The 22,012-nt window shown below is 35.5% G+C and overlaps 1 protein-coding gene across 2 annotated transcripts; it reads right to left on the bottom strand.

Moving 5' to 3' along the window:
• Window positions 1-5,633: 5,633 nt before the first annotated feature.
• Window positions 5,634-17,925, bottom strand: qtrt2 (queuine tRNA-ribosyltransferase accessory subunit 2). 2 transcript variants are annotated; one of them, XM_026200475.1, is made up of 9 exons: window positions 17,772-17,925; window positions 17,384-17,653; window positions 16,794-16,849; window positions 14,786-14,862; window positions 14,359-14,568; window positions 10,909-11,108; window positions 9,292-9,461; window positions 7,023-7,119; window positions 5,634-6,214 (listed from the first exon to the last, which is right to left on the bottom strand). In XM_026200475.1, the coding sequence occupies exons 2-9, from the start codon at window positions 17,581-17,583 to the stop codon at window positions 5,977-5,979; spliced, it is 1,248 nt and encodes a 415-aa protein (XP_026056260.1). In that variant the 5' UTR covers window positions 17,584-17,653; window positions 17,772-17,925; the 3' UTR covers window positions 5,634-5,976. The 2 variants fall into 2 exon arrangements, with proteins under 2 accessions (XP_026056260.1, XP_026056261.1); XM_026200476.1 differs by having other exon boundaries at window positions 17,384-17,629; window positions 17,772-17,923.
• Between the last annotated feature and the right edge of the window lie 4,087 nt (window positions 17,926-22,012).

The following is a 22,012-nucleotide window of genomic DNA, read 5'->3' on the forward strand; positions in this document are numbered from 1 at the left end:
TGCCTGTGCGTGCTGTGCAGGAGATTGAGTGATTTCCAAACCAACATACATTCCCTAAATAATCATCTATATTTTCTGCCTGGATGAACCACTGATAGGGTTTAGCCAAAATATCAACATGAGACAGTGGCTATAAAGGCGCAGACTTCTTATAAGAATACTTCACTATTGTGACAGTATTTAGTTGTCAGTCCTTCCAAAACTAGAACAGTCCTATATAAACTAGGGGAATTTTATACATCTCTAAAACATGTAATCTGGAACTAGGTCTTACTTTGACTTGTAAAGTTTGAGAAAACTCACAAAATAACTTACCTGAGCACCTCAACAGACCTCACTGCCAACCAGACCAGCAGAAGACTACAATTTTTATTTATTTCATGCTTGTATACATTCTCAGAGCAAAATGAGATCAGAACATCACCAAAATGATTTCCAAGGTGAGGTCCTGATTTCATATGAGTCTGGTATCATGGTGCTCAACAACTATTAGTCTCTCCAAAGGACATGAGACACATTTGTCACCTGTGGAAGTTCAGCGTCCAGTACCTCTTATTATTTAATCAAATGGAATGGCCTGAAAATGTATGGCCTGGTTCTGATAAATCATTTCACACCAGATCAAGTTTACAGATAGATGATGGATTGAGAGAAGCTCGTTCCTGTTTGACCCTTACAGCTGCACACCAGTACAGCAGACAACAATGACCTTTAAAGGACCTTACATCTGCTGCCCCTATAACCTTCCAGTCTAGAAACAAAACAAAAAAGACAAAAAAAGTGGAACAGCAACCTTACCTCTGTAACACTAACGTTACTCCCCTGAATACTTGATTCGTGGCATCCAGCGGTCACACGTTATTCCAGGGTGACTTAGCTATATCATTCCACTAGTCACACATTTAGCGTTTCCCTGTGTAATTAAGCAGCTGAATCCATAAAAAAAATCTTCCCAACAGATTTCTTATTTTCTTTTGAAGTGAATTCACCACGTTGACAAATAGTTAACAAGTGCTTAATTTACCGTCGCTACTTTTCACATCGAGGAGACTCTCCCGCGCTTATTTCATTCAAACGCGATTGGCAACAATTCTCAATTTGAGTGAAAATCAACTATTTCTGTAATAATTGCGTAAAGTTCTTCTTGGTTGGTCGATTTTTTTGTACATCGCAAGGGACTATTTTTTTGTTTTTTTGTTATATATATTATGTATATATATATATTCGGTTTAAAATAATATATTGGTTAGATCATAAAATATTAAATCAAATATCCTGTCTATAATATGTTTGATTGGTGGAAAGATGATGTACAGACAGCGGGTCATTATTCCAAAATAGAAGTAGTAATTTTGCTGTAATTTCGCATATGTATCTCATATGAATAATATACGTTTTCAAAAGCTCCCTTTTATCTGGTTGTAGCTTACTCAAAAGGAAAAACGTGACCTGGTGAAGAAACAGGCTTTCTCTTAAACTTTTCTAATAAAATTAATTAAAGGAATGTGAGAAGCCATGGGATCTTTTCATCCTAAAATCCCTACGGTGCTCTAACCTCTTCAATAATTCAATCAAACCCTTAAACATTTAGAAACTGAATTCCCTCTGAAACCACTCACAATAAGAGGACTGACTTCGACACCATATGCAGTGAAGGGAGAACTTAAACAGTCTCTATTTGATTTAGAATAACTGAAACTTCACTGCACCATCAAAATGTAACATCATAAGCCTTCATATATCATTCAAGAAACAAGACATGTGGAGAGCCAGAAGACAGGGTTTGCACTTAACCGAGCTTTTAAGAAGACCGAAAGGTCAAGTTTTCCCACAAGAATAACCCTTCAGTCACCTCTTTGCTTTTGAAGTGAATCTGACAAGGAGCATAACTGACATTCAACTGGAATAAAAATTCATATTATACAGCACAGATCAAGATTATAGCCTATATTAAGGCATAGTCTATTTCAACACAGAACAGATCACTGATAGGATTTAAAGCATCAAGACTTCTCTGGAAAGAAACTAAGGTAACCCTTATGAAGCCCGTATTTATATTACATTGTAAGGGTATATCCTTAAGGCATTATAATGAATGCACGATGCATTATAAAAAAAAAAAAAGACCTCATGAACACTCATAAGAACAGTTTTTATGTTTTATAATATTTATTTATTTGTGGTTTTAGCTTTTGAGTATGTTGATTAATAACACAGATAACATGTTGCATCAACTTAAGTTACAATGGATTATATTTTTAATACATAATGTAAGTCTCCTATCTTGCCAACTTTATTATGCTACTTAAACCAAAGACCACTTATTAGTAATAATAATATTTTTTCTCAAAAAGCCAGAAGATCAAATATAATATCAGATGAATGTATAATGACACATTTGCTTTGAGCTATATTTATTGTAATATCAGTTTGATTATTTTGATGGTGCCCTTTAGACAACTGATGACAGGATACTCTGCATCTAGCAGCCATTGGAGTATTAGTAATATGTCTGCTAAATATATGCTAACACTTTATTTTGATGGATCCACAACAGACAAAACTTGAACAACATCCTACCAACCCTAATTATATAATTATAATGTATTAATAATACCCTTATAATGTATTATAATTATGTGCTTCATACAAAGTGTTACCACATACAGTCTCACCCTCTCTTCATTTATACACATTGACCATATTAAAATGACAACATTTTTCAGGAAATATAACCTTGGGTCGCAACAAATCCATTACAGAATCAAGCAGTAAATCTAAAAAGAACATAGTGTTTTTCAAGTACAGCTTTTCTAAGTCATTTCAAACATCCCCATAATATATATATTAAAAGGTACAAGTAGACAAGGTTCATCAAAGAGGCAAAAAGTAAATACTGAAGCATTGCTTTCAAAAATTAAAAAAATTGCAAATTACGTAAATTTTAAAAGCTAATGTCAAGTTTGTGATTAATAGAGGAGACTGGGGTCACACTTTTTCTCCCATAAATACTTGATAATCTCTGATTTAAAGTCAATTTCAAAGTCTTGGCCATATTTTTCTTTGAACATTTCCACCTTTATTGCTTATAAAAAAAAACACATTAAACATTTTCCTAACTGACTTTTGACTCGAACACGCAAGAGTTACGGAGATAAAGCCCTTGTGATGAATGGAGGCTGGTTTGGGATAAAAGTGAAGTCAAAATCAAGTGCAGTGACTAGCAGTGGAAAGTCATCCAGCAGTTCAAATCCTTTCTTTTTAATGATCTCTCCTGGCTCTTTGGAAAAGGTAATTGGCTAAAACGTGGGGAGGAACTCACCTGCTGGGAAAGTTGCTCTGCAGCTTTTAAATGGAAATGCTACTTGCTGTCACTCATACGAGTGTACACATTGGAGTTAACACTCAAAAGTGAACACAGAATCCCCCACATACACAGTGAGGTTCAAAAAGCTGGGAGCACAATGAAAATGTAAGTAAACATTATAAAGACTTTCAAAAATTATTATTAATGCTGATAATTTAAAAGGGTCATATGCGATTAAAATTTTTCCTTTCTCTTTGGAGTGTTACAAGCTCTTGATGCATAAAGAGGATCTGTAAAGTTGCAAAGACTAAAGTCTCAAATCCAAAGAGATATTCTTTATAAAAGTTAAGAGTCAACCACACCCTCCTAAAACGGCTCGTTCTTACACGCCCCCACATCTCTAAGTCACTTTGTGGGAAGATTTACATAACACTGCCCACATGTTCATGCAAGGAAAGAAGACGTAACTTTTATTCTCGTTGTAGTATTGTTGTTGCTGCCGCCATCATGTTGTTTGTTTCACTGTGAAAGCGAAACTACTTTGCCTGGCCTTCCAAAAGAGGACAATTTCTGCTTCATCATGACTAGAGCTGATGCGTGATGGTCGCTGAGGAAATACATCAACTTTGGCACTTTGGATCGCCTTTCACCGTGGACGAAGCGGAGTCCTGCACAGCTCATGTTGCCGCAAGCCCAATGGACGCTCCTTCATAGAATCCGCCAACATATAACTGAAAATATGTCATATTCTATGTTCTTCAAAGTAGCCACCTTTTGCTTTGATTACTGCTTTGCACACTCTTGGCTTTCTCTTGATGAGCTTCAAGAGGTAGTCACCTGAAATGGTCTTCCAACAGTCTTGAAGGAGTTCCCTGAGAGATGCTTAGCACTTGTTGGCCCTTTTACCTTCTGTCTTTGGTCCAGCTCACCCCTAAACCATCTCGATTGGGTTCAGGTCCTGTGACTGTGGAGGCCAGGTCACCTGCGCAGCACCCCATCACTCTCCTTCTTGGTCAAATAGCCCTTGATGCCTTCAATGTGACTGTACAATTTTCATAGTCAGGAAAATAAAGAAAACTCTATGGTCTGTATTTTGTGTGTGTGTGTGTGTAAATAAATTCTTGTAATGACAAATCTGAATTCCAGCAGATTCTTCAGTCTTGCATGATCCTTCAGAAATCAATCTAATAAGCTGATTTAGTGCTTAATTGTTAACAGTTATTGTTTGTGATCAATTATTAATTATTTACTGCTTAATGTTTCCTTGGAAATTGTGACATTTTTTTCAGGATGCTATTCATAAAGTTCAAAAGAACAGCATTTGAAATAAAAAATATTTTATAACATTCTAAATGTCTTCACTGTCATGAGTTTCACTGTTTGATGAGTTTAATTTTGATTCATAGTGTATCACAATTTCCACACAAACAATAAGCAACTGTGATAATAATAATAATAATAATAATGTTTTTTTGAGCATCAGATCAGCATATTAGAATGATTTCTGAAAGATCATTTAACACTTCATTTGGCTGCTGAATATTCTGCTTTTGTCACAGAAAATTACGTATTAAAATATAATAAAATAAAGAAGTTATTTTAAATTGTAATAATATTTCACAAAATTACTGTGTTTAGTGTATTTCTGTTTTTTGTTATGTTTTGTTTTTTAAATACAGCCTTGGTGAGCATAGACATCTTTCAAAAACAATAAAAAGAGCTGAATTTTTCCAAAATTTTTGCAGTTCAAACTTTGTATTGCTGCAATTATGTTACTATCCCCTTATGAACTACTTGCACTGTAGCGTTCCCTTTGTAGGCTGCACTGAATAAAAACTACCAAATGAATACATTACGGTCCCCACTGTCAATTTCACTCATGTATCCTTAATTCTAAATTTCATAAATCAATTAAAGTTGTGGCCCTGGAAGCTGACTGGTCATTACAACATTTTATCTGTGCTACAATACACACAGATTTAACACAACATTTTGAAAAGCAAAAGGTACTATAAAGGTGCCATATTGTGAATATAGTAAAAACTAAAAGGTTTATAGTTGTGCATTTATTGTAAAATTAAATAAATATATATGAATAGGAATGTGAACATCAGAAAAAATCTATTCAATTAAGTCAAAATGCTAGATTTGCATTGTGGTATAAAAAAAATGTCTAAAAGGTAATGTTAATCTTAAAACGTAAAAAACTGTAATTAAATCTAACAGTGTACACAATAATAATAATGTGCAATAATAAATATTATTACCATTATTATAAGAAAAAAAAATTGCAGCACTTTCCAATAATAAACAAAGCAGCAGGTGGTAACTTTTCAGGGATTTATAAAGAGAATCTGAGCAAGTGCTGCTCTTTAAAAAAGTAATTTCACCATTATTAATGCTCCATCTAAGTGAAATTGTTCTTTGATGGAGCAGACAGAAAATTTAAAGTCCATAAGCGAACTCTGAGATGAACCCTGGGTATCTTAAAAGGTTAACTGTGTCACTCACATTAGCACTTTTTGTCTGATATTTTGCATTGCAAGAACACATGCATCAGAATCCTGCTTTATATTCATGAAACACATCATCTGAAATCAAAGCCGTAAGTTTGCTCTGATGTAGGTGTTCTTTTGTTCGTTCTTTTTTCCTGAAGTCCTTCAATCATTTCAATCAACTTCTCTGCAACGGAGGACTCTATTTTTAAAGTCCTGCAGACGATCGCTGGTTATTGCCTCCCGGAGCGCTTTGAAGAAGCCAAGGTAATGCGCCATGTTGTGTAGCATGAGTAAAACACCGCCGAGCAGCTCGTTGGTCACCAGTAAATGATGAACATACGCTCTCATATGCTTTTTACAGCAGTAGCAGCTGCAGCCCTCCACAAGTGGGCGGAAATCATCTTGATACCTGAAAGTCAAACACAGTGTTATGAGGCTAATTGTCACACCAGGGTATGTTTAATGGAATTCAATTTAAGCGCTTTTAAGTGCAAAATCTAAAAATTATTTTATGGACAAATTAATAAAATAAATATTGAAATGTACACATATACATTTACATAAAAAGCATGTTTTGTTTATTGATGATATTAGTTTGTGATATCACAGATGTCCTGCAGTTTAATTTTTTTTCTTTATAGATTTATGCATTTACTCATTTTATTTTTTGTTATAGGACCCATAATGTGCACCGAACAACAACTGTTTCAAATATTTAATTCAAAAACTAAAATCCAGTTAAAAAAATTAAGGCATGTTTTCCACAAAATAAATCCATGGATGAAAAAAAATCCTATTAAAATGTACAAATATATCAATGCGTGTAAAGAAACAGTAATATTGATTTGTTCAAATTCTTTTATTCAGTATAAATGCAATAGATCATTACTCCTGCCGATGTATACAGAATGCTTTTATATGGCACTGGTTTGAGTCATGGGTGTCGGGGTTGGAAAATCTTTTTGTTTAAGATCCTTCATCGCTCCTTTGACCACTAATCTGATCTGACTCTAGGCAATATTATGAAAATGCACTGAGAAGCGAGTATGAATTACTGACACATTGCATTTATTTTTCCTCACATCTAAGATGAGGTGATTGAGATCATAAAAGATGTGCTGGAATGCATTATAGTCTAATCTGATATGAGCAAATTATTACACACAGTTTATGAGGGGTGAAAGGATATGTCCTTGTCTCCCTCTATACATACAAACCTTTTATCTTTGAGGTTCATTTCATAAAGTGTCATATTTTCATCTCCATTTGAGTTTAGCTTCTTGACAGCGGGCATCTCCCCATTGAATTCCAACACTGTTTCAAACAGATAAAACATGATTAAACATTCAGCACTGCTTTACATACAGTTGGACTTATTAGCCCCTTAGTAAAAATTATCAAACGAGAACATAGCTCTGAAGTGCAGCAAATGATTGTTGATCTACAAAATAGAAAGTGGCTATCAGAAAATAGCTAAAATAGCCAAAGAAGGTTGCAAAAGGTACTGAATAAAAAGGAGCCAAAAAAAAAAAAAAAAAAAAAACTTTGTATGGGTCAAAATTATTGATTTTTATTTTATGCCAAAAAACATTAGCATATTAAGTAAAGATCATGTTCCATGAAGATATTTTGTAAATTTCCTACCATAAATATCTAAAAACGTTATTAATATGCATTGCTAAGAACTTCATTTGGACAACTTCAAAGGTGATTTTCTCAATATTTCGATTTTATTTTTTTTCAAATAGTTGTCTCTCTGCCAAATATTGTCCGATCCTAACAAACCTTACATCAAATGGAAAGTATATATATATTTCTAAAGACTAATCATGTGATTTCAACATGGGGTGGCTCACATTAGATTACCCACTACATGTAAAATAAATAGGCTACTTAATAAATTAATAGGCTATTGATATGAAAGAGTTAATTACATGTGAGAGTAAATAATTTAACATTTTTCAAAATACAGTTTTACACCTAAAATGACTGAGTGCATGTTTAATTGTAAAGACTGTACAGAAAACCCCTGTATAGAGTAGAACCTGCAGTGCCAGAAGGCGGCAGATCAGGGTGAAGTTACAGCTAGTCTCCCTGGAGAGCTCTCTAATTGGCTGAGGGGATAATTCTTTCTTTCCTGATTCGGCAAGTGCCTGTCCTGAACTCTATTACCATCCTAACACATCGATTAGCTTCTTCTGCACACCAAACAGCCTGAATCAATTATTAATGCCTGATAGTGAATTTTTTATGTCTCTTCGTGTGATCCAGATACTTTGCAGACATACGCAGGGGTCTCTATTCTCACAGAAAAGCTTTTGATAGTAAAAACCAACATTAAAATATGAGACACGATAATGAGGTTTGGCTTCATACATGTTCTTGCTGAATTTGAAGAAGCAAGATTGATTCCCAGGGCTCTGGTTCTGTTCGAAACAAGCCAGTTATTTAATTTGACTGGGGCTTGAACAAACACACACTCTCTTGAAGACTTTATTATTTAAACTCACACTTAATTATCTGAATCAACCAGCAGAAGCACAGCCCCACTTCCACCGAGCCATGCTGAGAAAAACAGCCCCACATGCTGCTCATTGTTTCTGCTGGCAGTGAACGGGTAGCTGACACTTTAAATACAACATTACTAATTCATATTATTGTGCTGAACAGCTCCTTTATAAATCACAAGATGAATCTGAAACAGCCTTCCTTCAAAATGAAAGATTCAGAGTTAAAATAACACACAATACCCTGTGTGTGTAGTAAGCAAAGTGTACGTGCGTTTTGCACCCGCCTATAGGCGCAAATTACTAACGTGCTCTTTAAATAAAGAAAAAACACTGTTCAAGACTTTAGACCAGGTTTGAGTTGGTCTATTTTCAGTTCCTCAAAACAGCAACACGCCAACAATGCACCTGAACACACTTCTTTTTTTAGATTAGCACACCCATGGGCGCACAATCAGGTGAAATTGCATTTGCGATTTAAACAACATGGCACAGGATGGGAAAATGAGAACTGTGTCAGGCTGAAAATAACAAAAACACCTGCGACGCACCTTGTGTCGGGTGTATGATAGGGCCCTTTTTTTTTTTATTAAACAAACGACACAATTAAAAACTAAATATCTGAGTAAAATATTTTATACATCAGGCTTTTATAGAGAGGAGAATATGGAAGTCACACTCAAGGAGGAAAAAAAAAAGTCCCAAACTGGGCAAAAATATGTAATATTGTAAAGTTGATGTTTATATAACCAAAACAATTATGAAATTCTGATAGTCAATGTAAATAAACAAATCTGGATCACAGTATACCACTACTTACATAAAATGCATAAAAATAAATATTAGTTGTCTATATATATATATATATATATATATATATATATATATATATATATACACACACAGTGGGATTTATATAGGGTTAAGAAAGTGTAGGAAACATATCTTTTCAATAGTATAGCTAAGGGCTTGTGCACACCTGTAGGGGTTGATGAACCTGCCGTCTCAGGGTCAGGGTCAATGATGAAGTTAAAGGAGAGTGCACAGCCTCGCTCCGTCACCTGGAAGGGGAAGAAGCTCTCGAACAGGTCCACTCCTGCTTCAACACAGCTGATGACCTCATCAGGATGGCCAACCCCCAGCACCAACCTGACACAGATGGTAAAAGCTCAATATCAATGTACTGCACATTCAGGCTTAAACTTGGACAAAAGGACAAACGATAGGAGTCAAATGCTTTTTTTTTTTTTTTCCTTAATGGGAGTTTTTAAGGTTAACTGTAAAGGTTAATTAAAAGTCATAGTTGTCTCTGCATGTAAAGCTAAGATAGGAAAACATATTAAACACTGAATAAATAACACTTCAGCCAGCCTGTAACATCTCATTCTAAGGCTTTAGATCTCACAATACATTTTTTTTGTACTTAAGACAAAACCATTAATACAAAACCAGTGAATCTGCAGGTTTTTTGGTGCAGTCTCTATACTGCATTTCAATGGAGATCCAAAAGCTATCTCAAACAGATCAACAAACACAAACTGTTTTTAAGGTTAGAAGTTTGGATATTTGCACAAAGCAAAATGAGGAGCACTAGCACATTCTGACAGTACAAACAGACAAACACACATTCATGTTGGGGGTGGTACTTTGTTTTTCATGTTCAACAAGGCTAATTTACTGTAATATTGTGAAATAGTTATTAATTTAAAATAATTTTTCTATTTTAATACATTTTAAAGTTTCATTTGTTCCTCTGATGCAATGCAAAGCTGTATTCTCATTACTCGTCTTCAGTGTTACGTGATCATTCAGAAATCATTTTAATAAGCTGATTTGCTGCTCAAGCAATATTTCTTATCATTAATGTTGATATCAGTTTAATATTTTTGTGGAAGCCATTATATATTTTCAATATTCTTTGATGAATAGAAAGTTCAAAATAACAGCATTTATTTTGAAACAGAAATCTTTCATGAGATCACTTTCGATGAATTTAATGCATCCTTGCTGAAAAAAAGAACTTTTGAACTAAACATAGCAGCGTGAAAATACATAGTGTAACAAAAGCATAAAACTACAGCACAGAAACATCTTGTCCTGCTATAAACACCTAAATTATGTATCCTGTCCTCCAGCCCTTCTGCTTCACAAACTTCTCCATCTCCAGTTATTTGTGACCTGAGATACACCCAAGGGAAATGTCGGTTTCTAACAAGACTATAAAGCCCAGTGGGAAGCATCCCTCTTAAGACCCCATAAGGACGCTTCCAAATCCACACTGCTTTACTTCCTGCCATTGTCTCTGTGTGATTCTGTAACCTCCTAGTCAACCTCAAAGAGAGGGAGATCAGAAAAATCAATCATTACACCACAAGGAACTCAAGATGAAGTCTGTTCCTGAAACCTTTCTAACCCCAGCACTTCCAGTTCCCGGGAAGGGATGAGGTGGTTGCTATGGGCTGCTGGTGGAATGGAGTGTTGCTATGGCTGCTGAAAATCAGAGAGTAATAAGTTGAGGAAAATCTAGCCACTTACTCTCCAACTGAAGAATAGTCTGAGCCTGAGAGTTAGAAATTTAAATAGATGCCTTTTTTACCTGGGTTTTTCTTGGGGAAGCTCTGCAGATGCCGCTTTAATCAACTGAACCCTCACATCCTGGTCCATGGCAGCAGAATGAAATCCATCCAGGACAAATCCACCCACAGGACGCTTGCCAGTCTCTCGTGCCGACCGGAGCCTCTCCTCCAAAATGTCTCCACCCTCCACAACTCCAAATATCTCAGCCCGTTTTAATCCCTGTAAACAGTTCATGTATTTATTTAAATATATTTCCATATTTTACCCATCAAGACCAACAGAATATTTAATTAAAACGATTGTTCTGACAATTTTAAATACACCTTGTTTATGAAAATTGGCCATTGACGTTTTTAAGAAACTGTATTTGCCTGTAACATTTATACTCAACTTACCCTCTCCTTAGGCTCACTAGGGGCAAGTTGTGCCAAGAAATACATTTTTAAAAAGCAGTTTATTTTACATCCAAAGTGATTGTTCCTGAGGATACACCACATCCTGACATTTATGTAGGACCCATTACTAGCTGGGTTTCCATGCAAAGTTGCGATTTTAACTTGTGCACAAAATTAGAATGTTCCCTAAAACATTTGCCAAAACAAGGAACATGTTACTGGTTTCCGATGCAGAAAAGCTAGTTCATGCATTCATGACCTCTAGACTGGACTATTGTAATGCACTTCTAGGTGGTTGTCCTGCATCTTCAATTAACAAGCTACATGTAGTCCAAAATGCAGCAGCTAGAATCCTTACCAGGTCAAGAAAATATGATCATATTACCGCAGTTTTACAGTCTCTTCACTGGCTACCCATTACATTACGTACAGTATCAATTACAAAATATTACTACTATATTTCATGCATACTGAGTTTTTTACACTGTTAAAGAGTTGGATTCCCATGCTAAACATGGACAAAGTTTCAAAAACTAAGTCGTACGTTTGAAGGAGTATTTCTGTTCCAAAAATACTCCTTCCGGTTTGTCACAAGTTTCGGAAAGTTGTTTTCGAGTATGGCTCTGTTTGACGTTAGATGGAGCAGAATTTCCATATATGGCACGTCTGCCGGAAGAGCGTGCGCTCCAGTATAGCAGAGCACTGAGAGCACAACAGGCATTCACTGATCAGAGCGAGAGCGTCGCGAAATGTCACAAAATGAGTGTGTTTTTGGTTGCCAGGGCAAGACAACCCTACCACAGATTACCTAAAGAGAAACAGCATTAAGGGACCAGTGGATGGAGTTTATTTTTACAGAGCATCAACGGAGTTGTGCAAGTGTTTGTGTTTGTTCCCTGCATTTCGAAGATGCTTGTTTTACAAACAAGACCCAGTTTGAGCGCTGGATTTGCACATCGTTTATTTCTTAAGGATAATGCAGTCCCAACGAAAAAGGGTCACAATCGTGTGTTGGAACCGCAGGCAGTGAGTAAAACTGCTTCAAATATCTGTGTTATTAACTTAGCTATCGGCGTGTAAGCACATCAAGTAAACAACATGCGATGTTGTCATCAAACTCCACGAGTAAAACTGCTTCAAATATCTCTGTGTTATTAACTTAGCTATCGGCGTGTAAGCACATCAAGTAAACAACATGCGATGTTTTCATCAAACTGCATTTTCCACATGTACAGCTTAAAAAAAAAATTAAAAAAAAAAGACGACAAAGTGGAACTCATTTTCCATAACCGCTAAGCAAATATATGCAGTTTCAGTACATACCACACAGAGACGCTGTTGTTGCTGCTGCTCTTGTTAAATTTCAGCCTCTGGATCTGATTCTGGATCATAAATATACACTGAATCTGACTGTTAGCCATGGTTTGTTTTGGTTGGTTTTGTCCTCACGTAATGTCACAGATTCCAAACGCTCTCAATGCAAAAGCCTACTGGCGCTCGTGATTCTTTAGCTCCGCCCACACGTCACACCTCCAGCCACTCGTGTTTTTCCGGGAAAAATCGGTACAGACTATCTTTCTCTTATGAATATAATAAAATGAAAGACTTTTTGGAGTTATGAAGGATGCAGTACTACTCTATAGGTACTCAAGATCAACAGGACATTGAGTGAAAACGAGCATTTCACCCCCCCTTTAAGGCCTTTTTACAGTCTAGCTCCTGAGTACCTAACTAGTTTCAATCACGCTACAATCCATCACGCTCTGTAAATTCGCAAAACTCTAAACTCTTGGTAGTAGCTAGGATAGCAAAGTCCACTAAAGGAGGTAGAGCTTTTCCGCATTTGGCTCCCAAATGCTCGATTAACGTTCCTCATTGCATTCGGCATTCAGACACGGTCTATCTGTTTAAAACTAGATTAAAGACACATCTTTTTAGCCAAGCATTCACATAATGTATCTCCTAACTTTGTACCTCAGCTACATCTGATCAAAGGCACATTTTCTTTTGCTTTGTTGAAACAGCAGCTATGCTAATTTTATCTCTATTTGCTTCTCTGTTTCTGCCATTGGACTTGCATCCTGAGGCAACAAGGAATTACACAAGCTTCAGTCTGGATCCAACCCTTGCAAAGATCTGAGATGACCTGAGAAGAGATGATGCCAACCCTGGAACAACACATAAAACCGCTACATTTTGCTTAATCGCAATATTTAATCGCATCATATAATCATTGCAGTTAATTCACTGCATTCATTGGAGTTAATTGTGTTCACTGTCTGATTACGTATAACAAACGAATGCAGATGCCTACTATTTGGGAACGCTGTCAAGTCAGACTTTGCTTGGGCATTTCAGACAGACCTTAACATTTCAGATGCTTCACGCAAAGTCACATTACTTTTTTTTGATGTGCATGGAGGAATTTATTCAGCAAATCCATTTCCATCTCCCATTATTTCCTTTAACCCTTTCTCTCACAAGACAAAAACCAACTCCCGTGAACGTAAAAACATTTTTGGGAATTAAGGCATTTCCATGATTAGTTTCTGATGAGATACTTCAATTGGGCACTAAAACAGGGTGACGGAAACATAAACTGTTATGTGCTCACATTAAATTAAAATTAAATAAAATTTAAAATTTAAATTACATTTATGCATTTAGCAGACACTTTTATCCAAAGCAACTTACAGTGCATTCAGGCTATCAATATTTACATATCATGTGTTCCCGGGGAATTGAACCCCCAACCTTGCGCTTGATAAGGCAGTGCTCTACCAATTGAGCTACAGGAACACTTTAAACACACTAAGTAACTCACCTCACTTTCCTATGTCAAAATCAAATTTTTTCATAAAATCTCAGAATCTAAAATAAAGACAGATTCAATTTAGAAAACTCTTCAAAAGAAGTTGTTTAGAAGAATCTTTTTGTACATTACGTCTGCTGTTCTAGCTGGCAGTTGCGCCCTGAATAGTATAAAATATGACCATTTGTCATTTTTATGGGAAATGTATCCTGCAGGCACTAACCGGTTAAACCAGTACTGAGTCTGTGTTTTTGTGTAGTACCTGAGATTTCTGGTGCAACACCAGACATTCATCCAGATGGGCCAGAGTCCTGTCCACTGCCTTACGGACTCTCTTGCGAGAGGTACCGGCCTGCCAGGTCTCTCCGTCTGCCATGCTCTGATAACAGTCCGGCTGAATAGCTGCCTGAATCGCCATGAACCGAGCCACTGTCAGCTCTATCCTTCCCCCACTGCCCCACACCGACACGGTCTGTTAAACCACACACACAACCATTAAATCCCTCACAATTAACAGTAAAGGGATTGCACAGCTTCAAAGGACACAAAAACACTCTGTAAGCCACACCGCATCAGTTGAAAACCAATGAGATTTTACTAAATTGCCTATTTGTAATGATTTAATGGAATCCGAGTCAGTGTCAGTGACAAAAGAGGCTGAAAACAATCATTCGACACAGTTCTCTAACCTTGTTGGTGACGTGACCGGCAGGGCTGGAGTTCGCAGAATCATGCAGAGAGCTGAAAACCACAGTATCATGAAGACCTGCAGAGAAATAGCTTATCAGACGTCTACTGTTACTTGCACAACTCAAGAAGCTACTTCTAATAAAAAAAAACAAAAAAAACATCTTGTGTACAAATGTAAAACACAGCATATGACAAACTGCAAAATACACATGTATTATTCATCCATTTACTAAATCCTCAACAGCAATAGAATGCATAAGAACAGTTCAAATCAATCATTAACAAAACTGTTTACTGGAGAAATAAACAACCAAGAGCTCAACTAATTATTCTGAAGATATAAAAATGCATTCATATGGAGATTGGGACAAACTGGAGCACTGATGAGTGTCGTCGATGGCGAAACTGTACATTTGCATAGCTTGAAGTAATACCCAACTGTAGATTAGACGAACATGAATATTTAAGATATGAACATGAAGAGGAATCTAAATTTGGTGGTATGGAATAAATCTGGTGGAAATGATGGAGGTGAACTTCAGTGACCAACATTATCATGTACAATAATTTTCTTTTTGTAATTATCCAAATGGAGAGCTAGCAGCTGCCTCAAGTCACCCTTTGAAATGTCTTCACGGTCACACATCTTAATATCGTGAATGCAATTAACCTTTCTCATTTATGGTTGGATTGCTGAAGGCACCGACTGAAACAGTGCCCTTCTTTTCGTTACGGTTGCAAAATGAAAACTGAAAACTCATTTTACGAAAAAGCATCTGAAGTATGCATCTAAGCATGAATGCATAATTATTTATAAACAGTCACTTAGTAGTCAGCGATGGAGGGAGAGAATCTGAAAACATGCCTTCTGAACTAAAACTGAACACCCCTACTGGTAAATTTAGATTGGTTGACAGATAAAACACTTTCAGTTTCACCTTCAAGATCATTTTAATTATTCAAAATTTCTAGTACTGTAAGCAAGAGAGAGATCAATTTATCAAGTCCTTCAATTCTCAAAGCTTGTGCAGGATCAACCTCTAGCCAATTACATTTATTTTTAAATTGGGATCATCTTCAAAAGTGCAATACTTTCTTCCACAGTCTCAGCTCCCGAACCTCTTTGGCCATTTATAATCCACTTGATGTGTGAATTTTCTAATAGAACTGTGTGAACTGCTTCAAGATCTATTAGCCAACTGAGAAAATGTTTACACCCACACTGCTGGATAGAAATTACTTCCAATGCTTTGAAAATAGCAGAGGAGCAACAAAGATGATCTTTTCAACGACTGACTTTTCAATGATCTTGAACAAACTACCAGTGACAGTATGTTTTTTTAATTGAATCTGTTATCATTTCTTTTCATCTCAATAGCAGTTCCTGGACTTTAATTAAATTATTTAATTCTTCTATATCTGGCTGAGAACCTCAAAACATTTTGCATCAATCACCTGAGCTGTAAATACCATGTGACTACTTACTTTAGATCCACAGGAAATGACAACAGTGGCAAAAGCTCCAAACTTTTCATTAAAATGGAGATTCACCAATGGCAAGATGGGATTGTAACAAAAATTGGCTGACTTTGCAGTAGAAACTCTCTTTTTAAATCAGTGCTACATGACTGGAGAAAACAAAGGGGCCTCAAAATCCTGGGGTATCATTTATAAAATGTTGCACAGAAACCATCCTAAATGTAATCATTTACGATCATCTCTCAAATATGCGTCTAGTGGTTCATAGAATGAATGTCTGCATAGAAAACGCACGTATGCCTCTCTTTCAGATGTGAAATCTATGAATCCCAAATTATCTTGAACTGAATGGTTTCAGCTCTCTGCCTTGTAAACGACTCCTAATTAATGTCATTAACACATAAAAGATCACCAGTCATCGTCCAAATCCTTTAATTTAGAACGGCAAGCTGCAAGAACAAATGTCTGAAGAAATTTTTAACCAAGATAGCAGATAACAATAAGTTAGTAAAAGAGTGAAATGCTAACCTGCAAACTTTCGGACACCCTCTTTGAATTCCTCCAGAACCTCAAGATGCTCTGCACTGAAAAAGAAAAAGTGCTAATATCAAATAAATAATTAAAAATAAAAATAACTCAAACCTTTTCCAACTTTGATCCATTTTTATTTTTGTTGTCGCTTATAATACTTTTAATAATTTTATTTTTATTTACACTACTGGTCAAGAGTTTACTGTATGTTTGGTCTAAGTACGGTAGGTGAGATTAAAAATCTTCTTTCAACAACAAGAAAGGTTACTTTTCCAAACTGTTTATCAGTATATACGCATAAAATACCTATCAGGACCTCAAGGTCACTTTAGAAATAACAAGACAAAAATATAATAAATTAATAATCATATAGACTTATATCCACTGTGAATGTTGTGAAAACTTTCACATTACATTTTGTGAACTGAGATATGTCAGCAAATTATGCCATTTTACAGACCCACGTTTTTATTTAGAAACACTTCCCAAACATTCTCTGTATATAGTATATAAGTATAATAACATAGGTATATTTAATATTATATATAGGTATATTTAATATAATATAGGTATAGCTAGATTCTTACAGGCTATCCACTGACACCTGAGTGACTGATGGGAGGTCTCTCAAAGTATGTAATGTGTCCTGAGTCAGATGAGGAACTGTTGCACAGCGAGTGTACAGAAGACATCCGGGCACCTCCAGGGAATGCTGTCCTGAATTTCCCAGTCCAGTCAAACGTCCCAGGCGACATCCTTGTACCACTCGAGACAGTTCCAGTTTCATCCCACTTGTAGAGCTGTTGCCTCCTAAATGTGAACGTTTCTCAGATCTAGAAGAAATGACAGCTCGTCACCTGCAGAAACAACATTCAACCTCTTTATTCTCCCGGTTTCCAGAGGGATATAAGTAGGCTAGTGTTTGAGATGCACACGTGCACTTATGAATGAAATAGAAGACATTGGTTTACCAACCTGAATTTATCTACGAGCACAGTATGCCGTGAAAACTTGTTAGCAGTGAATAATAATTAAAAAAAAGTCATTCGATAATAAATCTTGCTGCTCAGAAAGCAGGGCATGTGCTAACTTCAGGTCGCAGAAATACTTCGTAGCGCTTCGACTCGGGTCTCACATTTACGACGTCATAACATTTCAGCGCACTGAGCTTGGATTTTTAAATAGGCTACATACGACTGCATATTGTTTGTTATTTAATGCAATTTAATTATTTAAGTAATGTTTTCTTTTGTAGATGGTTTATTGTATTCTGTGCTTAGGCTCCGAAAATTAACTTGTACACCAGGGTGCATTCGGATCAAGGTTACTACAGTTAACTAACTATTCAATTAAATATTAAAACATTGAATTTTAGCTGTAGTTCATTATGCAATAATAAATATAACTAATTTATATATATTCAATTCATAAAATCCCTCCCTAATATTGAAATGGTAGAAGCAATGTGTCTTTAGATTTACTCTAAAAATAATATATTAAATCTGAAAGTTACATAATTATGTCTGTTTCCTTCAACATGTCACCAGGACAATACAGGTGTGATGCAGACGAGTCAGCTCCAGAAAAAAGCAGCACATTGCAGAAAAAAACAGAGACCAGCTGTTGGGACCAGGTGGCTTAAAGCATTTAGTAGCTATATTGTTTAATTTAATATTTTAAATATTTCATATTTATATTATACTTGTGCATATATTAATATGATTGTACACTCTAAAAATGGCTGGGTTAAAAATAACCCAGCCGTTTTTAGAGTGTATGTATAAAAAATGTATAATTTTTGGGGTGTGACTGCTCCAGGACATTTCTACTGTCAGTGTGCTTTTTGTATAAAAAATTAAATAAATAAACTGTCATCTTCATTTTATAACACGTGTCTCACTGGATTTGTTATTTTATATGAATAATTAGCCTAAAATACAAAACTACCAAAAAGTTAAACTGTGATCCTCTAAATAGCCTATGAATTTATAAATATGGCCTAGGCTACTATAATTTATAAACTATAATGTATAAGACTGTAGTATAATATAAATTATATAATATAATAAACTAACAATCTGCCTGTTTGATCAGCAGCTGATATATTCAGAATGACGTTTTTTTAATATTTTCAAAATATCAGTGTTGGTAACCAAATTATATTGGTGCTCATTGGCTTCCATTGTAAGGACAAAGAAAACAAATACCACTGAGACATTTCTAAAATATCTTCTTTTGTGTTTCACCATTCAAAGCTGTTTGATGTAGAGCTTATACAGCTGCGCTCTCTTGACACAATGTTTAACTTTGATCAGGATCCTCCACTTGTTGTTCATGTTTTGACTTCAGTTCAAAAAGAACATTTAGCCCTGTTGTTTTCCTCTACAAAACAACTCTTTTTGAAATCACCCACATTCTTAATAATAATGGTGTGTTTTTTTTATTACAATAAACACTATAAAGGTATAAAATATCCAACAAGTTGAAAACGAAATTATTGTTGCAATTTTTATTCATTGGTAACAAATGTATTATTTATTTATTTATTTATCTATGTATCTATCTATCTTTTTTTTTTTTTTTTTTTTTTTTTGCCAGAGTCGTAATAAAACATAAAGTTCTTTTAACTTCTATATTTTAAAGTTAAACCTTACAGACAGAAACTTTTTCCTATAATTAATGGCACATTTAGCTTGGGAACTGGGAATTTTACTTAATTTGAACACCCTGGTTTTCACATAGTAAACAATAAACATTGCAATACCGATATCTCGACTAAATAAACGCAATTATAGGGTCAGGATCTGAAATAAATGCATTTAGCTTAACAGTTCGCGTTTAAGATTAACTACAAAGTCTCTTTAAGAGTATTCTATCTTTGTTAACTATCACCATCAGTGGTGTAACCATATGTCTATGGGTGTAACCAGAGCCATATAGAGTGAGAGTTGTGACAACTCCATTGACTCCAATGGAACGCTTTTTTTACAGCAATGGCGGCTCGTGGAGCCTCTCAATAGTTCCCGGAAGTAGCGGCAAACCGATGCCGCGCCGTAGAAGATGCAGCAGAACAAACCGTTTGCAACGCACTTTTAACAGGTAAGACATTTAAATAATAAGATTGAGTATTATCAGTACATCTTAATCACAATAAATTGCAAATTAAAACCTTCTAGTAGATAATCACTCATTAAATGAGTAGATTTAAGGTTTGTTATCAGATAACTAACAGATTAGGCTAGGACTGGAGCTGAATAAAGTTAGTAACGAACACCCTAATAATTGTAAAATCTGTTCTCATAATTCAGTATCATCCATCGTGTTTGCAATTAGAAAAAAAGGAGTATAAACATATTTTTTTGCAGGGTGGGGAAAGTTAGCTAACGTTACATAGCCTATTACGTTAGTTCAATATAACGTGTGACAGCGGTGAGTGGAAGTGGTAAAAATGAGGTTATAAAGTTTGTTCCTTATTACACGTATTAAATTACTTAATAATAAAATGCACCCTATTGATATACATTTAGAGTGAATTGAGTTTGCAAAAACATGAGTGGAGTGTTTTTAGTCATTGTGATTCATTTACTATTACCTGTCTATATTATATAATAATACTGTATTATATACTTAGACTTGTTAGTGTATAAAAGTAACATACTGTAATATTCTGTGGGTTCTGGTGGGTGGAGGATTAGTGGTGCCACTGAACTGTTCTGTGATGGAGCATCAGTGAGGATGCAGGTCTGGAGAGCTGAGGGGACCTTTTTTTTGATAGCTGAATTTTCATTATTTTTCTTAGTGCTGCCTTTGCATTGCTTGATCTTTTTTTTTTTTCTTGTCTTTTAAATTTTTTTAATAGACCCTGGTATCTGGCTGATGGTTCACTGGAATGCTGACTGGCTGCTGACTGACTTGCTGCTGGTTGACTGGGCAGTGTCACCTGTCCCTGTCTCTCCTCTCTAGCCATGTCCTTTTTCTTCACTCTCACTTTCCCTTCTCTGAGTGTCCTCGTTCTTTTTTCCTCAACCTTTGAAACTGATAGAGGTAGAATACATGGTTTTGCTAATTTTAAATATTGAAAATATCACATCACTTTACTTCAACTAGTACGAGTTTGTACTTATTATATATGAATCACCTGAAATAACATAGCTGTAATCAGTAGCCATTTCTTGTATGTTCACAGGTCTAGGGGTGCATCGTGGAGCAGGGCCCTCCTCTTTTTGACCACAGGACGGTGTACAAAGATTGTGGGAATAGCATCTGGTCTCAGCCTACTCTTGAATTTTTTGGTCATGACAAATTGCTTTGCCACAATTTGTCTGCATACTGACTTCAGTTTAGTTTCCACACTCATCTTTTTTTTTTGTCTACCCACTTACAGTACATATCACATGGTGGTTAAATGCACAGTTATAGGTAACACTGATGACTCCCTGCAATGTCTCACCATGAGTCTCAGCTCCCTGGGTTTTGCAAGGCTTTGCTTGTTCCTTATTTCTAGTAAAACATTGTCAATGTAAAAAAGTGCAAATAAATTTAAGTATAATTACCTAACAATTTTTTGTTGTTGTAATTTTTATTTGTATTTAGATTGCTCCTGCTGACTTGAGCCAACCATTATTTTCTCCTCTCTATGTCAGCTGGGAAGATATACATTCGCACACCTTTCTCTGACTGAGTGGAGCATCCCCATGCAGCACAGTAAACCACGGTGGAGACTTTGCAAGGACAACATGAAAGAAAGGACACATACAAAATGCTTGTCATGCTATTAAATTTATTAGAAATGTATTCATGAATTGCTGTAAATAGTTAATTGTATAATTGCAATTTAAAATAACTGTTTTCTATTTTAAAATGGAATATACTCCTGTGATGCCAACCTGAATTTTCAGCATCATTACTTTTGAATGGCAGTGTACATGTTTATATACGAGCATGCTTAAGTGGTTTTAAACCTGAATATATTGTGTACATGAATAAGTATTGTAAGAATTATACTAGATATAATAGGTATATTATTTATATAATACATAATTATATTACTATATGTAATTGTAAGAATTATAAACAGTAAGCTTCATTTTACATTTATTTAATATGCTAATTACTGCTACTAACAGTTAATTGACCCATAGTGCGGTGCGATCTGAAAATCACCTGTCACCAGCCTGTCTCTGTACTACCTGAAAGTCATCAATATGACATTAGTT

The sequence above is a fragment of the Carassius auratus genome, chromosome 24, assembly GCF_003368295.1.
Source record: "Carassius auratus strain Wakin chromosome 24, ASM336829v1, whole genome shotgun sequence".
Classification (NCBI taxonomy): domain Eukaryota; kingdom Metazoa; phylum Chordata; class Actinopteri; order Cypriniformes; family Cyprinidae; genus Carassius; species Carassius auratus.